The sequence below is a fragment of the Erigeron canadensis genome, chromosome 2 (genome assembly GCF_010389155.1).
Source record: "Erigeron canadensis isolate Cc75 chromosome 2, C_canadensis_v1, whole genome shotgun sequence".
NCBI classification, from domain to species: domain Eukaryota; kingdom Viridiplantae; phylum Streptophyta; class Magnoliopsida; order Asterales; family Asteraceae; genus Erigeron; species Erigeron canadensis.
The window spans coordinates 24,349,220-24,369,460 of NC_057762.1; the positions used below are offsets into that span (position 1 = coordinate 24,349,220).

Sequence of the window (20,241 nt, forward strand, 5' to 3'; positions counted from 1 at the left end):
TAATATTTTAATATTTCTTGATTAATTAATAAATGCTTGGGCCCCCATGATTTTTATGGAGAAAAAAACAATATGTGAGTGTTCCACATCTAAACTTACGTACCTAACAGTCTTATATTCCTATCCCCCATGGGGGTCCATGCATTATTCATTAATCAAGAAAAAATGAAATATTAATATGTGAGGGGTTTCACACCTAAGCTTAGGTGCCAAACAACCTTATATTCACTTTTCCATATATATATATATATATATATATGCTTGTTTCACTTCTATATGCTTGTTTCACTCCTTCTCCTTCACATTTATAGCATAAACTTTAAGTCTTGTACACTTCACTTGTATAGATAGAGTCCTACAAATACATAAAATACAAATATAAGCTTTTAATTAAAATCAACTTGTACTTATGACAATCTTCCTCTCGTCTCATAATAGATATCTTCCACAAATGTCTTCATTATGGTTATCCCCATTGTGGGCCGTCTACGGAAAACACCAACACATGTTTTTTGTACCAGATAGATTGTTAATTTTGGAGAACTATTTTTTCATAACATTAATATTTTGTTAATTTAGAAAGGTTTAAACTTCAAACTGTGAAAATGAGCCTATAATTCTATAAATATCGTGATGGTGTGAGATCGAGAAACGTTATTGAGGAAGCGAAAATGACACCAATTAACTCTCTCATTCTGGTTCTCTCTTGCTCTATCTTCTATTTTGCTCTAGCAAGAAACGAGTTTGTACATAAGCCAAATGAAAAAGCACTCCATTATCACACCCTTCAACCAAGCTCCCTCTTACCATCATCTACTTGCATCCCATCCGTTAAAGGTCGGAACGAATCTACTCTTTATTTTTATTTATATAATAATTATTTTTTCGTATTAATTCTTCAAAGTGTTATTTAAATAATAACAAGAGATGTTTAAACTATGTTAAATACATGATTTTAATTGTAATGATCAATCTAAAATTATTGAATGTTATTATTATTCTTATTTTAGAAATGCACGTAGTTAAACACAGCTATACACATCTAAAAGTTGTTTTCCAGTTTGGACTTTTTTCTACTAACGGCAGAATAATTGAGAATAATTGACAACACCCTATGTCTATTTCGAGTTTTTTGTAATTTGGTCCTACGTTTTTAGGGAACATATATACTAGTCAAAAACTTCGAATAATATATTTAAAGAATCTATTGCCTCTTAAACAAGTTATATGTGTTTTAATTAAGAAAGTGCGTATCCTTTATGGAACACATATACGTGTCTTTCACTTTTATATATAGCTTAGCTAGTGCTCAGACCCGTCCAATTGACATGTTACAATCCTGTTTTAGTTTATTAATAGATGGATAGATTGATAGATATACACCGTAGACCGTACCTATATATTTTTTACGTGATTAACAAAACCGGTATTACATAAGTTGTGACTGTCTGCCAATATGAGTTCGAACTACAATAAATGAACTTTTAAGAAATTTCGAACTCAATTTATAAATATATCTAATTAAGAGGAGCAATGTCTAAAACTCTATTTTTTTTTAAAAAATTTCTTTTAACGTCATTCTATTCTACTTCTACTCCTAAATTACACGTATGCCTAGAAATCAAGACTCTCGAAAAACTCCATATTAATCCACTCTCACAAATGTGAAACTATCAATAAAAAATTGACATGATACCCCCCATTACATAAAAAGATCGATTTAAACCCAACTAATCTATTAACGTGACCCCAGACAATCATTACATCGATATTTTGTTTTTTGAATAACAAGTTAGTAGTTAATAGTTAACAGTTAACATTCAAAACACCACAATGACATCCAATTGGGCAGTATGTGGTGCTCGAACCACGGCACCACGCATGCCAGGGATGAACCCCGTGACTCTCGAAAACCCCTCTAATAATCCACTGCTACAAATGTAGGAAGTGAGATTCGAACCCTGATGGATTTTCCCAAGGTCAAAGACCTTACCAATGGGCTGTTTGTTTTTTAAATGAACTGGCCAGTTATTTAGACCCGCCAATAAAAACATCCAGTTTTTATAACATTGTTACAGCTTGTTAGTTGTTGATTTCTATGTTTAGCTATAACTCTATGGGTGAAAGTACAATAACAACTTAACAACAAAGACGATACTTAATCTCAGCAAAAGCCGAAGTATGAAGGAGGATGTAGACAACCTTACCTCCATCCAAATACATAGAGGCTCCTTTCAGAAAGACCTTCAGCATAGGGCTTTACCTTTGAAAAAATATTCTCGACAACAAGGCGGAGACAAAGCTAAAAAATGAAATCGGGTCTTGATCTCAAAACAAGAACTAGAGAAACTATCTAAAGAAGAAATGTCGTTTTAAGAAAGTGTTGTTTAACTGTATGGTTGAAAGTAATCTATCTTATTTAATATATTAACTTCTTTATATATATAATTAAGTGAGGATAATTTAGAACTATTGTGGTTTAAATCTTTTAATGTCAAGCTTTGTATTTATTTATTATTTTATTTCTCTTTTTGGCATTTTCTAATACTGTGCATGGAAAATACTTAATGAAATCTAGTAATTAAGTATTATATAATTAATAAAAACTTTCAAATTTAAACTTAGTCCCGTAATTTTAAGTTATTATCTAGAGTAATAATTAAATATCGATTATATCGAATATTTTAACATTAAATTAACATAATATAGTGATTTTTTTTCTTTTCATCCTTCGAGTTTTAAAAGATTCTATCTTTACCTTTTAGTTATTAAATAAAAATTAAATCTGTTATTCAATTTCAACAAATTATTCTTTTATTAAAAATTAACTTTTTTAGTTGTGTTTATGTTATATGCTTTAAAAATTTAAACTTGAACTTATATTGATGGTTTATTTATGCAGTATATTTTATATACTTGATTCTTTGATTTCAATTATTATTACATGGTTGTATGATTTAAACATTATTAAAAAATATAAACCTGGTGATTAATATTAAAATATATTCATTTAAGTGTAAGTGTTATTAGTAAGTAAGTTTATATTTGAATACTTTGTTTTTGAATACTTTATTGTTACAATATTTTCTATTAATGTATTATTTATTTTTAATAAACTTTTATGATAATAATTATCTCTCTATATAACTAAAAGAATATATGTAAAATCCTAGGTGGCATTTTTATTTACATAACAAATATGCATTTTACTTAGTTGTAATTTTTTCAAATATTTAGTACTTTTTCATGTCATGTGGATTAATTATTAAATTAAATTATTAAATAATCAAAACTTGAGATCTTATCAAAATATACCCAGTAAGATATACACGTAGACAAGATAGTGAATGTATTCGATTTTGGTTCTTTGATAGTTAGTTTTAGACTTTTAGTCATTAAAGTTTAATCTGACAAATATATTTATATTTAATTAACGGATGGTGTATCCCAACCAAATATTTTAGTATCCCAACCAAAATAGTGTGGGCCCATGTTTGTAATGGCAAATCTGGTAGAGTAAAAGCGGGCCGCTTGTCATTAATAGTCTGGTCGGGTTACTAAAAATATGGTCGGGATACCAGACGTCTATAATTAATGAAAGTATAAAGATTTATGTTAAAGACATATTGTGCTCACTTTATATTAAATCTTTTCTAAACTTTAAAATAGTTACTTTAGATTTTCAAAATTTATTATTCATACTAACATACTAATACTTACTAATCTATCTATTAATATATCTATCTATAATTAAAAAAATATATGTTAGGTTTTATGTAACTACCTCTCATTTTGACAACTCATCATTTTGTATATGTGTCAAATTCTTATGATTTTCCATTTCATTTTAATATTAATATATTTTAACTTATCAAATCTTAATCATAATCACTGATAAATTAGCAATAAGTAATGTCAAATAATATAATTGTCATGTCATATTTTGCTTAGTTGTTACTTTTTTTTCTATTTTTGTTTTTTTATATATTTATATTATATTATAAATGTTTTTATAGATTTTTTTAGTATAATTGTTTTATTATTTTTATTTATTTATTATTATTATATTATTATTATTATTATTATTATTATTATTATTATTATTACTCTCACATATAAATTTGTTATAGCTTAATATCACGTTTAATTAATCATATTTTAACATATTTGAGATAAATGATATAAATTATAGTTTTATTATTTACATCAGTCGTAATTTAATAGTTTTATAAAATCATAAATTATAAATAATACTGTAACTGTTTAGATTTTTTTTATTTACGTTCTACGTCAGGCTTGGACAACGTCCAAGTTTAATCTAGTTTTAAATATAACTAAAGGTGTTAAGCAACTAGTAAGAAAATTTTGCCTAAATGTTTTCAATCAACTTTTCTATATGTAAAACCAAAAATTCTCTTTCAAGGTCGAAGTCAAACCCACGAGTGAACTTTCATTATTTATGCGTACAAACTACAAAACAAAAGTAAAAGACAATACCATTTAAAATACATTCGACCCGGCCCAATTTACTTTTTATGTCATCTTACGTCAACTAAGTATATGCAGCTGTAGTGCTGTACTGCTGTACAGATGCAGACACTTTGGTCTTGTCTGGGCGAATTTTCGAACTAGGATTCTTCCATCCCAATAGTTTTGAGAAAAAATATCTTGTATGTGGTACAAAAACATATTTGTTCAAACAGTAAAACATAAAAATGAAGACACAATCACACATGTTTATGACGATTTAAAGAATCAGTGTTTACTAATCCATCTTCCAAAAGTATATATAGTAACAATCTAAATTCCAAAATAAATCAACTTTACAAAGAATATGCCAACAAATAAGTGAACTTTACATAAAAATTGAACAATTCTAAATTCCATAATAAATCAACAAATGAAATTTAAACTTTAATATACAAACACTAAAATTTAATTTTAAATTTAAACAATTAGGGGGCGTTTGGTTGCGGAAAACAACCCTTGTTTTCCATTGTCGTTTTCTATAAAAACATAAAAAACAGAAAACGCGTTCTAATCATAGTTTTCTAAGAATGTTTTCTAAGAAAACAAAAACAATGTTTTTCATTTTTCCATAGATAACTTGAAAACATCTTTTTCTTGTTTTCTATTTTTTATTTTCATTTCATTCTTCCTCCTCCCCTCACATCTCTAACATGTTTTCAAGTTTTTCAATTAGAACGCATTTTCAAAAATTTTATTTGTTTTATAGGAAATAAAAACTCCTTTCATTTTCTAAAAAATTAGAAATGAAAAACTATAAAACATATTCTACAACCAAACGTGCTCTTAACATTTTATTTTCAATATCCAGACAATTATCATTTTAATCTCAAAATGTAAACAAATTAACATTTTAATTTAGAATTCAAACGATTGTGATTTCATTGAATACAACAAATACACTTGATAAAACAACATCACGTATCATTACACGAACTTTTCAATACATACACTAAAACGAAACAACCAAGCCAGCTGACATTTTGATAATAACTATAATATATAGCAAATAAAAAACATATATAACAAGTATGTTCTTCATCTATATACAATGATCTGCTGTTATGTTCTCCTAAAACGAAAATAAAGTATGTGAAAACAAAGAATAAAAGGATAGCAAATGTATTACTCGTATAAAACCTATAGGGAAATGTTTTTATAAACCCACTTCATAATTAAAAAATAATATATTTATCCTGTAATTTATTTTTTTATCATCCATATATCGTTTTATGTTAAGCTATTTGCAAAATAAAAAACATAAAACATAAAAATATATAAACCGTGTAATATATGCATACCTTTATATCTATTCATCTTCATGTTTGTTAAAAAAAAAACACACAATTTAAAGATTGACCAGAAATTAACATCAACCTAATTAACCTAATTTTACATGGAAGAAAAGATAGAATGTAGAATCCTAAATCGTAATTACAACTATGAGATCATCAGTATACATTAACTAGGGTTAAAGAATTTAAAATAATTGATAGCAAAAATATTGATTATAGCTGTGGTTTAGATCAGTGGTAAATACCCTGATCTCTGAAGACAAATGTCGGATCAAATCTCATCCCATGCAAAACGCCGGAGGTCCTTTTTTTTAAAACCATTTAGGCCTCTTTACTACCTTAGTAGGGATAAGGTTTGCCTACATCTTAACCTCGCTCATACACTGTCGAGGTATTAGGCTCAAAACCCATGGTAACAATGAGTTGTTCTTTTTTTTACTAATAAGGAAAGATGAGATAAAAAAAAACAAAAAAACAGTATTCACATCTTGTTCTAATAATAAAGATAAAAATAGTGATTTAGTATTTTCTTTCAAACATATATTTTCTCCGTCCCATATTAAATGTCTAATTATCACTTATTAGGTTCTTTTTTCTCAAATTTTGACCATAAATTTATTTGTTTGTATTATATTATTTGATGAAAGTTATATCAATGAAAAGTATATTTAAAACTCAATTCGCCCATATAAATTTTATGAAATGTTATCTAATAAAAACAAACGAAATTTATAGTTAATGCTGAAAGCAAAAGACTTAACATATCAAAATTAAGCATTTAATATGATACAGAGAGAGTAATAAATATGGCCTGGAGTTACTTATCTACCAATAAACAAAAACAGGATTGAGATGTTTTTGAAACGGCACGTGACGTAATCCTTGATCGACATATGTCTTTTTAATCTAATTTTTTTTATTAAACTAGTTTTTTTAATTGTATATAGATCCAATTTCCTTATTAGACTTATAATTAAACTCTAACTCTTAGCTTATAAATACAAAATACATTATAACCTTATTTGATTGATCGTTTTCTCATTAATAAAATTGTCTCTATTTCTTTTTCAGTTCTCCAACTTCTATTACTTATATTACTTATAATTAGTTAATAACATGAAGACTTCAAAAAATTGAGTTTACGATCCGAAATCATAAGGCTATTTGCCGTCGTCCTCTATGCTTACAAGTTACGATTTTGATGTGATTTTAAAATTTTAAGGTAAATCCAAAACTTTAACTAACATATATAATATTTATCATTACTGTTTATTATCAGCTAGCTTCGATCATTGGTTTACTTTAAGTACAATTAATTTCATACTCACAAATCATGTATAAGACATATTCAAATTTTTTTATAATATAATTTATTTAGCTACCGTTCATCTACGGATATTAATACTAGTATTAAATATATAACATGTAATGGTAATGTTTTCAATGGGTTTTAATGTATTTTGACAAAAAGTAATTATTCTTGATTTTTGTAGGTTAGATATTTATACAAGTTTGAATTAGTTCGTATTATACATTTGTAAATATGACCTTAGTTATAACATGCCTATGTGTGGTGAACTATTATTATATACCAAAGAATTTTTTATTATTTATTATATCGAATCATCATTTTGATTTAGTGTCTAAATTATTTTATCTCTTGAATTTAAATTTATTTTAATAAATGTTATATTTTCGAAAATATGAAAAAAAAATTATTTTATACCACACCGTTTCACCCGGGATATATAGGTTTTAGGTATAATAAAACAAGTATTAAAATAAAACATATAAAACAATAAGTTTCTTTTTACTGAAAATTACCGTGCATCATGAAAATCCTCGTGCATCAATTGATTCGTGAATCTTCGTGCATCAATTTAAACATGATCTAAAGGTGAAGATCTTGTACTATTTGTTTTAGTTTAATACTTGTTTTGCAATAACCAATCCCTATATACCTATTAATTGCTAACTACACTAACGCTAATACTAATTTTGATACTTCATCTTTCAAGATTTTTTTTATATTGTTCTTACTAAAATACAGTTATTATACAAATTTTTCATTTCATTCTATGCTCAAGTTATTTATAACTATATTCATGTCTTTTTTTTATTTTAAAAATTTAATAATTAAAAACTTAATATATTAAATCAAATTTCATGTCATTTTATTACTTAATAAACAAAAATAATCATCAATTGCCTATATTTTTACTTAATGCATACAAACAATATTTACACATTTAGTCAATTAATACATTTAACAATTAATAACTAGAACGAAAAACGAGTCCTAAGTCAATTATTTATAATTTTGCTAAAACAATAAATGCATTTCACTCGAATGCTAACTATTTCACATTTTCATCTTATTGGAAATATTAGAAACAAATTAATAAATCAGTCATGTGTTTTATACGGGATATAAATCTAGTGATCATGAAAAGAAAGTTACATTTCAGTGTTAGAATATAAGCATATAATCATACATATAATCACGAATAAGCGTAACGGAATAATCAAAACAAATATGCAATCAAATTAATTAACAAAGAATAGAATTGAGATTTGTATCTTATGCAAAGCTTTCAATAAAAAAAATATTATTATTATTATTATGATTTAGGGTTTAAAGCAAAACCTCTCTACGATCGCACACTAGACACCTCTTATACCGTATGCTAGTACCCCGATCACAAACCGAACAACCCTTTGTTACTATCCCTTAAAGTCTAACCAACCAAAACCCGAAAACCCTTTTTCTTTGGTAGAAAAGGGTCTATTTATAGGGCATAATGACTTGGTGAATGCCAAAACCTTTAAATTTAAGCCTCTATTTATAGAGCATAATGACTTGGTGATCAAGTCAAATTAAGGCCTCTAATGAGCCTTCAAAACCGCCCCCGCCCCCCTTACACAATTAGAGTTCAACTCCAATTATCTTATTTCACAATTAAACCCCCTTTTAATTAAATTAAATATAACTAACCTTTTAATTTATTTAAACTAATCAATTCGTGATCTAAATAATTAATATATTACTTTAATATACTAATTTATAATATAGAGTTACCGTGTCATTTCCGGTCATGCGATTTATAATAAAATGATCACACTTCAATAGCTCCCACTTGAGCATGTTATTATAAAGGCAATAACATTGGTTAGTGTCTAGCAACACGCCAATGCTCTCAGAAATATTTAAGAATAGATTCTTAAATTTGACAATTTGAAATGATTTAGTCTTTAATATCCCTTTGTTCAGATACCCTTGTTAATTATGAATATGAATCAATGTCATTTCATAATTTAACGATTATGTTTCTCATTTCTACAATTAATCAAGATTACCAAATTAGTCAAGACCACCTCTTGAGTTCATTTGGGTGTGGCCACACAAACATCTTTAAATAATTAACGAGGGCGCCAAATGGTATCATACTTCAGTTGCAAATTGAAGGATCAAATCATGTATTGACTACAAGTGTCTAGCCATGTCGTTTCTCAATATTTATGAAAATAACCCTGTATTACTGCCTTGTTCAGGACAGTATAGGAACTATATCTAAAAATGCAATCCACACATGCATAACTCAATTGTATCTCAAGTCTAAAGATAAATAAAGTAACCATTTCACGAATCTCATTTAATGACGCCGATACATAAAATGATAATTCGTTCTTTGGGGTAAGTCCAATATTCCCATTTGAATATCATGTGAGTTTGGTATGATATCCACCATCTTCAAAATATTCCCTTAAATATTTTCACCAATCTCTCACAATTGTCTTACTTTAATTATATTCCCATATAATTAATCGACAATGGACATTTAGAATATTCAACTAATATTCATGGATCTAAACATGCAAATATAGGACACAACTATTATAAAATGAAATTACTTATACCGCGTATGGAAATTAATTTATTAAAATAACAATTGTTTAACATGCGATTATCCAAATACCAATCACAGATTTACATGATATACCTAGCAATAACCTATGCCCAGGACATACTTATTGAGCTTTCCTTTTGACAAAGCCTTTGTAAAAGGATCCGCTAAGTTATAATCTGTGTGAACTTTGTGTAATTGGATTTCACACGATTCGATTTGCTCACGAACGTAGTGATATCTTCTTTGGTAATGTCTGACACCTTTTTGAACCCCAGGTTCATTGGCAATGACAATTACTCTCGAATTGTCACTGTACAGATCCATAGGTGTGTTATTTGAGGATTATCATGTTAAAATCCAAAAATAAACTATTTAATCCAGACAACCTTCATGTCGTCTTCTCTGAGACAGCAATATACTCAGATTCTGTTACATACATAGCAACTGTGGTTTGCTATTAGCTCATAAAATTCCACCGTGACTTCATTTAAAATGAAGACGTATACCGACTGTTATTTTGAATCATCTTTATCAGTCCTGAAATCCAACATCACAATCTATATTACCATTGTATTTATGATCGGGATTTCAACCATACACCAAGAATAATTATTTAGTAGCCTGCATGTACTTAAGAATATTTTTCATAGCAGTTCACTGATCCTTTTCGAGATTTTGTTGATATCGGCTAACAAAAATTTTGAGTGAACTTAACATCAGGTCTAGTGCATCTTACCGCATACATGATAGATCCCACCGCCGAAGCATAAGGAATTCTTTTCATATGCTCCACCTCTTCAGGTGTAGAACCACCGTTCTTGCTAGATAAATTAAGTCCTTCTTGCATAGGCAAATTCCCGCGCTTAGGATTTTCCATCTTGAATCTCCAAAAGATTTTATCTATATAAGCACTTTGACTCAATCCAATCAACCATTTACTTCTATCTCTATAGATCTTGATTCCAATAATGAATGCCACTTCAACCCAAGTAACATTACTCCCACTAGCTTTGCGATATACACATGACTCATCAGGATTTTTAAGCAAAACCAAACATCTTGATTTCCTCATCAAACCTTTTATTCCAACTCCTTGATGCTTTCTTCAATCCATAAATGGACCTTTGAAGTTTGCATACTTTGTCGGGATGTTCTGGATCGACAAAACCTTCTAGTTGTACCATATAGACTTCCTTATCTAGAAAACCATCTAATAAAGCGGTTTTGACATCCATTTGTTATATCTCACAGTCATAGTACGCTGTTATGGCTAAGATGATCCTAATAGATCTAATGTTCGCAATGGGAGAAAATGTTTCCTCATAATCAACTCCAAAAAGTTGAGTATAACCTTTCGCCACAAGACAAACTTTATAGGTGTGTACATTTCCATCCATGTCGGTCTTCTTCTTGAAGATCAATTTACACCCAACAGTTCTACCATTTGGTGGAAGATCAACAAGCTCCAGACATGATTATCTTTCATGGATTTCATTTCCACATTCGCAGCTTCAAGCCATTTGTCAGATTTCGGATTTGATAATGCATCATTGAAATTAGGAGGTTCATTCAAATCTCCCACTACATGTTCTTCAGATTCAATCATAAGATTTAATCTTTGACGAGCACATATTGTCCTTGAGGACCTACGAATTGGAATCGCTTCATCTTCAACTTGTAGTTCACCTAGAGATTCATCTCTTCGAACATATACCCCCCAAGTTGAAGATTGCTAGTATTTTCAGAAGTTGACACATCTTATTGATTCTCATCAAGTTCAACAATACTCCCACTGTCTTCTTGAGATATGAGTTTCTGTTCAAAAAACTCAGCATATCGATGTACCTTGAAAGTGTTTTCCATAGGAAAGTAGAAGTAGTAACCCATTGTTTCCTTTAGGTGTCCTACTAAGATGCACTTAACACTATAATTCATGCGGTATCTTGTCAACCTTCTTGGTTGGAACCACATTGAGAATGCATGCAACAACCTCTAGATCATAATCTCAAAATGAAATGGGAAAGTCTTAAGAATGTTTTTAGATGATCTTTAAACTTTTTGCTTAAGTATTTCCCACCTCGATCTGAATGAAGAATCTTGATGGTTCTACTGAGTTGATTCTCTACTTCACTTTTAAATTCCTTGAATATTTCAAACACTTCATGTTTATGCTTAAGTAAGTAAACATAACCATAACGACTGAAATCATCGTAAAAGTGATGAAGTAGCTAGTACCCTTCCTTGACACATGCCTAAATGGGCTACATACACCCGAATGTATTAATCCGATTAATTCCTTAGCCCTCTCCGGTTTTATGCGGAAAAGGTATTCTCGTCATCTTGTCGAAGACACAAGACATGCATTTGACAAATGATTCATCATTTGTTAGATCCCTTTACTTTGAAGTCTTTAAATGCTATTCTTGTTAATCGACAACGCATTTACCAAATGATTCATCATTTGATTGTAAGATACCGTCCCTTTGAAGTCTTTAAATGCCTTTCTTGACAAAATTAAACAAGATGACAATGTCAAAGATAGTTAAAGTCCAAGTTAAACTTGACTCTTTTGCTATTGAATTATTATTTGTATAACAACACATATAATTCAATCATGAAGATACTTGAAGCACTAGCTAAACCAGTTTGCTTTTTCTTCGCATTCAACTCAGCTAGATACTTTAGTCGTATGCTCCTTTTGCCGAAAGGGCCTTTAAAGGTTTTGAGACTAACACAACTTATTTTCTCTTACCAAAATTCTTGCCCTTAGCTTACGGTTGTTTTGCTTTCTGGACCTTTCCCCCCTTGATCATAAGAACTCAGGGTGTAGCAGATTTCCTTAGAAGCTATTTCTCATACTCAATTAATATGACATGAAGTTTAGCTATGATTTTACTCATGCTGTGCTTATTATAATTGCGCACAAACTCCTCAAAATCCTTTGGAAAAGATTTTAGGATTTTTCCAATTGTAATAGCCGGATAAGCATAGTACAACCTTTCCAATTGCTCATGAGTACCTCTTCAACTAGAGTACACGAGGACTAACCGATGTTCCTTGCTCATTTCGCAAGTTATGAAGTTGATCAACGAGGTTGAACAACTCCATTTCGGCTTGCTTTCCGTACAAAAACTTGAGTTCAGTGAGCATATCACATAGAAATGGATGCTCAAATTGCTTTTGAAGGTCAGCATTCATGCTTCCCAACATCAAACAAGCAACCTCATTATGTCTATCTTACCGAGCATTTTATGCACTCAACTCTTCGGTTGAAGCATTCATTCCCGGAACAACGGTGTCTGCTCATAAATGACTTGAAACCAGTCATTGAGGTTTGGTTCCAGAAAGTCTTTCCCTTTCTAGCATCGACCTGAAAGCAGATTGGTGTATGTTTTGAGAAGGATTTGTTTTTGCCATCTTTAAAACAGACAAAAGTTCAATTATCAGTATTTTTGATAATTAATCCTTAAGAAATGTAATTTACCCTTGTTAAATTCATCTAACAATATACTTTCACTAAGGCTAGGATCCAACTTGACATACAATCATTTCATGAGTTGATTTGCTAGAAATGACAGTATTCAAAAGGTAATCGAGGATCGATAATTGCATTCATGCAACTCCTAGAATTATGGGACTTACAACAACACTGTAAAGGGGTATTAAGTGTTTTGCAAACATGTTTTGTCCCATCTTATGCCACGGGTCAAGGATCTCACCTCTTAACTCGTTTTAAGCTGCCTAATTAAGAACATGATAGTCCACCGCTGGTCTCACAACGGAGTGGTAATCTGCCTTGAAGAGATACAATTCGCCTACGGTCTCACGTAGGAGCGAAAAGCACTGACAAGTGTTCTCAGCAAAGTGGGTGACAATGACTTAACTTTAACCGAGTAATGCATTTGATGTGAATCAAAAGTTTATGTATGAAGACTCATGCATAATCTTCATAACATAATATTTAATAAAATCATTTGTATAGTCTTAACAACACACGAGAGCTCGGTAGCTCCATTTGAACGCACAAAGAAGCGCAAGGGTAAAGATTTGCGATGAACGCAATTAAAAACCCGCCCTTTTAGAAGGCTAGCGCACTCCGACTTATACCTCTCTTAGAGTTTGTTCAAATGGGTGAGCCGGTGTATCTCAAGGTTGCAAGACTCCAATTTTATTAATGAAATCCCTATTTCGATAGTTCTTAGTCCAGTTTATATTTTTCCAAGAAAAAAATTTTTCATCACCTTAATACAACTTATAAATATGCAAAATTAATAAACTTGCTAATTCCGAACTACTTAATCATGTAACAAGTTAAGGTGGGCTACCTAAACATGGTCACTATGGTTTATGAATATGTTTAAATCTGGCTCCCCCTTCCGAAGAAGAGGACCACATACATCAAGTTACCTTGATTGCGTAAGTCTTTAAACAATTTAATTACCAAATAATTATCACATAAACACATAAACATGCTTATTGGAAATTTCCAGCAGTTTCACGACCAGTTTAGACCTGTTTCTAGTCCGATTCAGCTTTCGGCCAGAACTAAAATGTTTTAGCCCTATGTGTTGAGCATCTACTGTCCAAAGCACGACTTCTAACTCATTACAGATTATTTTATATGAATTTTTTAATGAACTGTTGCAAATTAGGAAAATCACACGAAAAATTCACATAGTCACACAATATCTAATAATTAACCCTAATTATTGGATCATCATGCTTTGCAAAATATATTTCTATATATTCAGTAAAATCACAATTAATTTTGCATGAATTCCTTGTGATTTTACTATTATTTAACAACTTTAAATAATTAAGATACACGTAACATGCAATTTATAACACATAAATCATGTCAATTCACAATTCAAAACTTGCTTGAGGGTTTCAATCATCCATCGAATTAGGTTAAATTAATTAAACAAAAAATCCTAATTTTTTATTTAATTAAACCGATTTTTAATTAATTAAAATAAGAAAACAACTTTAATTATTTAACAATTAATTAAAAATAACCAACCCTTAACCCCTTTCAAGTTTTGATCTTTGTAATTAATAGATCACATATGTGGCTCGTGATATCACTGTTAGAATATAAGCATATAATCATACATATAATCACGAGTATGCGCAACGGAAGAATCGAAACAAATATGCAATCAAATTAATTAACAAAGAATAGAATTGAGATGTGTACTTTATGCAAAGCTTCCAATAAAAATAATAATAATAATATTATTATGATTTAGGGTTTAAAGCAAAACCCCTCTACGATCGCACACTAGACACCTCTTATACCGTTTGCTAGTACCCTGATCACAAACCGGACAACCTTTTGTTACTATCCCTTAAAGTCGAACCAACCAAAATCCGAAAACCCTTTTTCTTTGGGGGTTCGGCCAAAACAAGAAGAGAGGGAGAAAGAGGATAGAATAATGTGTGTGAATGCCAAAACCTTAGATTTACGCCTTTATTTATATGGAGATATTAGGGCATAATGGGTGATCAAGTCAAATTAAGGCCTCTAATGAGCCTTCAAAACCGCCCCCCCCCCCCCCCCCCCCCCGCGTTACACAATTAGAGTCCAACTCCAATTATCTTATTTTACAATTAAACCTCCTTTTAATTAATTTAAATATAATTAACCCTTTAATTTATTTAAACTAATCATTTTGTGATCTAATTAATTAATATATTACTTTAATATACTAATTATTTCGTGTGACCCCGTATGCTTAAATTATTTCCGATCATGCGATTTATAATAAAATGATCACACTCCAACATTCAGAAATTGAGCATGGTGGGTTGTTCATTTCACATTTTTACCTATACAATATACCACAAATAAAACAAAATGAATTTCTCTCTTTTTGACGTTGACTAGAGGTGAATATAAGGTTGTTTTATATCTAAGTTTAAGCATAAAACTATTTCTATTAGATTCTTAGAGCCCATGTCATTCATTTGTTATACAACAACTTAAAAAAAATTTATATGTGAGAAGCTCCATATATAAGTTTAGTTATGGAATATCTCACATAATATTTTCATATTTTTTGTAAAATTAATAAATGATAAGGGCGTCATGTTTTTATATGAATGAAAAATTAGTATGTGAGTGTTTTATATCTAATCTTAGGTTTGGAACATTTACATATTGTTTTTTAATCCATAAAAATCATGGGGGCCCATGCATTTATTCATTAAGCAAGAAATAATAAAATATTAGTATGTGAGGGGTTCCACACCTAAGCTTAGGTGTCAGACAACTTTATATTCCCTTTTCATATATATATATATATATATATGGGAAAAATGAATATTTTTCTACCATTTAGGTAGAAATTGAAAGCAGTCTCTCTACTTAGGTAGAGGTAAGGTTTGCCTACATCATAACCTCGTCCATACACCGTCGAGGTATTGGGGCTCAAAACCCGCAGAAGACGACACTGAGCAGTTTCTTCTTCTTCTTTCTTTATATATCTAAGTTTTTAGTAAAGGCTTTTAGGAGCTTAATAGCCTTGAGCTTTTAAAAATAAGTCCCCATTAAAATAGTAGCTCTATTTAGTTATTTATTTGACATTAACAGTCTTAGCCCAAAAAACTCCCTAAAAGATTTTTAAAATAAAAGTTTGCGTAAAAAAATTGAAATAGAAGTCACAACTCCGTTTGTTCTCAAATTTAGATAATTAATAATAATGGATAGAATTTGTTTTAATGAACCAGGTGATAAGAAAAAAGGTTTATTGGAAGTGGTTCACAAACATGGACCATGTTCTACGTTTAGTGAAGACATGGTCAATCCCTTGACAGTGGATGAAATATTAACACATGATCAATCCAGAGTTGACTCAATCAGGGCTAGATTGACCATCAAGAAAGGTGAAACAGAGACACTTGGGTCCAAGGCCACACTCCCTGCAGAATCAGGCCGCACAATCGGGTCAGGTAACTATATCGTGACTGTCGGCTTAGGCACTCCAAAGAAAGACCTTTCACTCGAATTTGACACAGGAAGTGATCTAACTTGGACACAATGCGAGCCATGTGTCGTGTCCTGCTATATGCAAAAAGAACCCATATTTGCACCATCTGCATCATCCACTTATAGCAATATTTCATGCACCTCCCCCGAGTGTGCTGAACTCGTATCTGCAACCGGCTTCACGCCTGGGTGCACCTCAGGTACATGTGTTTATGGCATTCAATATGGTGACAAATCTTTCACAGTTGGATTCTTTGGAAAGGAGAAACTTACAATTACCCCAAACGATATAGTCAATGATTTCTATTTTGGATGTGGTCAAGACAACGAAGGACTATTTAACGGTTCAGCTGGGATTCTAGGACTTGGTCGTGACAAGTTATCTATTGTATCACAAGCCGCTACACAATATGGAAAAGTCTTCTCCTATTGTCTCCCATCAACGTCTAGCGACACAGGATATTTGACATTCGGAAGTAGTGAAGTTTCTAGCAATGTCACATACACACCGTTCTCAAAAGACAATTTTTTCTATGGTCTTGATCTTCAAGCCATATATGTTGGCGGAACTAAACTAGAAATAAGCCCAACGGTGTTTCAAACTTCAGGTATGATCATAGACTCAGGAACCGTCATCACAAGGCTCCCTCCTACAGCCTACACGGCTCTACGTGAGGCTTTCCGTGCACAAATGACCCAATACAAATTGACTGAAGGCATTCCTAAAGCATTTGATACATGCTATGATTTTACAAACACTCCCACAGTTACAATTCCAATAATAAGCATGCTTTGGGCTGGGAATGTGTTAGTTGACACTGCACCTTCAGGGATACTTTATTTTAACCGTATTAGTCAAGTGTGCTTAGCTTATTTTGCGAACAGCGATGATTCGCAACTTGGTATATATGGAAATACTCAGCAAAAGACACTACAAGTGGTGTATGATGTGAATGCAGGAAAACTCGGCTTCGCACAAGGAGGCTGTGCTTAAACAAACATATGAAGAAAAGAATTACAGTGATTCATGGCTATAAAATGATATATTGTTGAAGTTGTCATATACTATATAATGTGTACTGTACTATATTGTGAATCCCTGACTTACTTCCTCCTATGTTAATCTCTACATTTGGAATGATATACCATAAGTGTTGGGTTTATCTTTTTTAAAAGAAAAAACCAAATGAAAAGTTTAATTCAAATATAAATGTTCATCAATTTATAAAAATTGTATTTTCTAATTTCTCAAAATTTACAGTTTAAATATGTACTATATTCTAAAACAATTTAATTATAAATAAAATACAAAAATTGTACAAGCTCTTACAAATATCTTCATTATCAAAAGCAAAAATTCAGGACACACATGACCCATTTAAAAAAACTAAGAAACATGATCTGATTCTAGTTGGCATTAGGCATGTGTTTCTTGAAACGTGTTGGTGTAGGTCTAAGCCAACTTCTGCCCCCAATTATGGTCTTGTTCATGAAGGGTGCACTCTCATCGCGTGATAGCTCATGAGACCATTTAACCCGATTAGATCTATTGGCTCCTGGACCATAACATTTGTATTCACCATAGTCCACAGTCGTACAATGAAAAATAACCAAGAAAACATAATTTATGGTCGCGTCGTCTTAATGATGAAATGAACTGTGATATTATGAATAAAGAGACATGTGTTGGTACCTTTCGTATTTTGTTTCATCCCAATCACGCCACCCCTCTGGTGATACTGCGTTTGACATGTACGTATTTGCAAATATGACACGAGAGAATGGGCCCCATGGCCTTCCAAGAACAGTGCTGTTATCCAAGCCAGTTATCTTACAACCCAAGAATATGAAGCCTGTATTTTCTGATGGTGAGTTTCGGTGTTGAGCTGTTATTATTCCCAAGTTTTTAGCAAGTGAATTTAACTGACAATTCTGCCACACGGTTTTACATCGTGAGATAAATACATGATTAGTGGTCATTGTTAACAAAACAATGTATCCAACAGATAAGCTAAACATTTGATAGCAACAACTAAACGACGCAATTTTCAAGTAAAACCAAAAGAACAGTCACGACTAAAAGAAGCAGACCAAAACTTCTTATATATATCATGTAGCATAGAATAGGTATTTTAATATGAAAACTCACTTGAATAGTAAGGTATCTTGCAACAAAATCAGAAGCCATAACTGATAAGGTTGGAGACTCAAATATCTCTCCACTGTCGTTCCATGTTATGGTGGTATTCGACCCCTCCGTTCCACTCAACGTTATAAACGGTTTCTCCGCCGGAGTAACAATTTTTCTCTAATCAAACCAAATTAATTAGCAGTAATTAAATCTAACTAAATCAGATTAAAACACAAATAACAGAACATGATTCAAAGTGACATGTAACATAACTTTTTTAATACATCATGTAACAAAATAAAGTAGAAATATAAACCTGTATGTTCCTGGTTTAATCGAAATGTACATTCGTTGGGAATTATTAGAAGCAACCGAGTTAATTGCTTCTTGTATCTTTCTATAATCACCTTTTCCGGATTGATCGACAACTATCAAAACTGCTTCCGCAGTCGTCGAAGAAGAAGAAGAAACCACCTTTCTTGACGATAACACCAAACCGAAACAAACGACCATTTTACAGAACAGAAACCAAACACATTTTTTTTTGTACGTGACAGCCATGATCGATGAGCCACAATTTTGATGTACAAGTAGTTAGTAATATTACAAAGGAGAAATCAAAGAGGGAATACTAATGAATATAACGAGCACTCTTTGGTATTCTTTTTTTTTTTATCAATGATGTTGCTTGGTATTCTTACAGTTTTTTTTTATTTTTTCTCTTTTAAAAAATATATATGGAAATGTTCACGTATATACCTTTTTGCTTATCAAACAGTAAATTTTAAATCAACACTTTCATATGAATTAACATCAATCAGATAATTGGATACATTTCTACACATGTCACGCGGGAAAAAAGAAAAAGAAAAGAACGAAACTGCTCAGTGTCGTTTTTTGTAGGTTTTGAGCCTCAATAATTCGACGGTATATGAGGAAGGTTAAGATGTAAGCAAACCTTACGTCTACCTAAGTAGAGATACTGCTTCCATTTTCTACCAGAAAAAGCCATCCGACCTTTATAATAATGAAATAAATATACGAGTATTATTTTGTGGTATGTAACCATTTGAGAGTGGGGGAGAAAATGTAGGGAGTAACATAAAGAAGGATCAATTAGTGAGTTATTCATTATCTAGTTTTATACCTCCTAACTAATGAGTGACATATGCTGAGTTATGTGCACTCCGTTTGTCTTTTCCCTTAGTTATATTGATAAAAGTGATAAAATATACCCAAGTTTGATAGAATCGGGAGGTTTTATGCTTAAATAAAAACCAGAGTTAATTCTATTTTGGGTTGCTGTTCAAATAAAAAACCACTTTGGGTTACTTCAATCGGTTTGACCTAAATAATTCTTCACATCTAATCTTTTATTAGAAAAAAACC

General features: G+C 30.9%; 2 protein-coding genes across 2 annotated transcripts; one reads left to right on the forward strand and one right to left on the reverse strand.

The window, feature by feature from the left end:
* Positions 1 to 571: 571 nt before the first annotated feature.
* Positions 572 to 17,882, forward strand: LOC122586329 (aspartyl protease family protein At5g10770-like). Its single transcript, XM_043758327.1, has 2 exons — positions 572 to 837; positions 16,463 to 17,882. Exons 1-2 carry the CDS (start codon positions 672 to 674, stop codon positions 17,713 to 17,715), a joined length of 1,419 nt encoding a protein of 472 aa, XP_043614262.1. The 5' UTR covers positions 572 to 671; the 3' UTR covers positions 17,716 to 17,882.
* A 161-nt stretch (positions 17,883 to 18,043) lies between these two features.
* LOC122587930 (putative pectinesterase 11) lies at positions 18,044 to 19,365 on the reverse strand. The gene is made up of 4 exons (XM_043760084.1): positions 19,169 to 19,365; positions 18,826 to 19,027; positions 18,405 to 18,773; positions 18,044 to 18,305 (listed from the first exon to the last, which is right to left on the reverse strand). The coding sequence occupies exons 1-4, from the start codon at positions 19,363 to 19,365 to the stop codon at positions 18,129 to 18,131; spliced, it is 945 nt and encodes a 314-aa protein (XP_043616019.1). The 3' UTR covers positions 18,044 to 18,128.
* Between the last annotated feature and the right edge of the window lie 876 nt (positions 19,366 to 20,241).

Coding starts and splice junctions, on each gene's coding strand:
- LOC122586329 (XM_043758327.1), top strand. CDS start 672: ATGACACCAATTAACTCTCTCATTCTGGTTCTCTCTTGCTCTATCTTC. Junction 838..16,462: donor TTGCATCCCATCCGTTAAAG/GTCGGAACGAAT, acceptor TTAATGAACCAG/GTGATAAGAAAAAAGGTTTA.
- LOC122587930 (XM_043760084.1), bottom strand. CDS start 19,365: ATGGTCGTTTGTTTCGGTTTGGTGTTATCGTCAAGAAAGGTGGTTTCT. Junction 19,028..19,168: donor ATTAAACCAGGAACATACAG/GTTTATATTTCT, acceptor GTTTGATTAGAG/AAAAATTGTTACTCCGGCGG. Junction 18,774..18,825: donor TTCTATGCTACATGATATAT/ATAAGAAGTTTT, acceptor TTTTGGTTTTAC/TTGAAAATTGCGTCGTTTAG.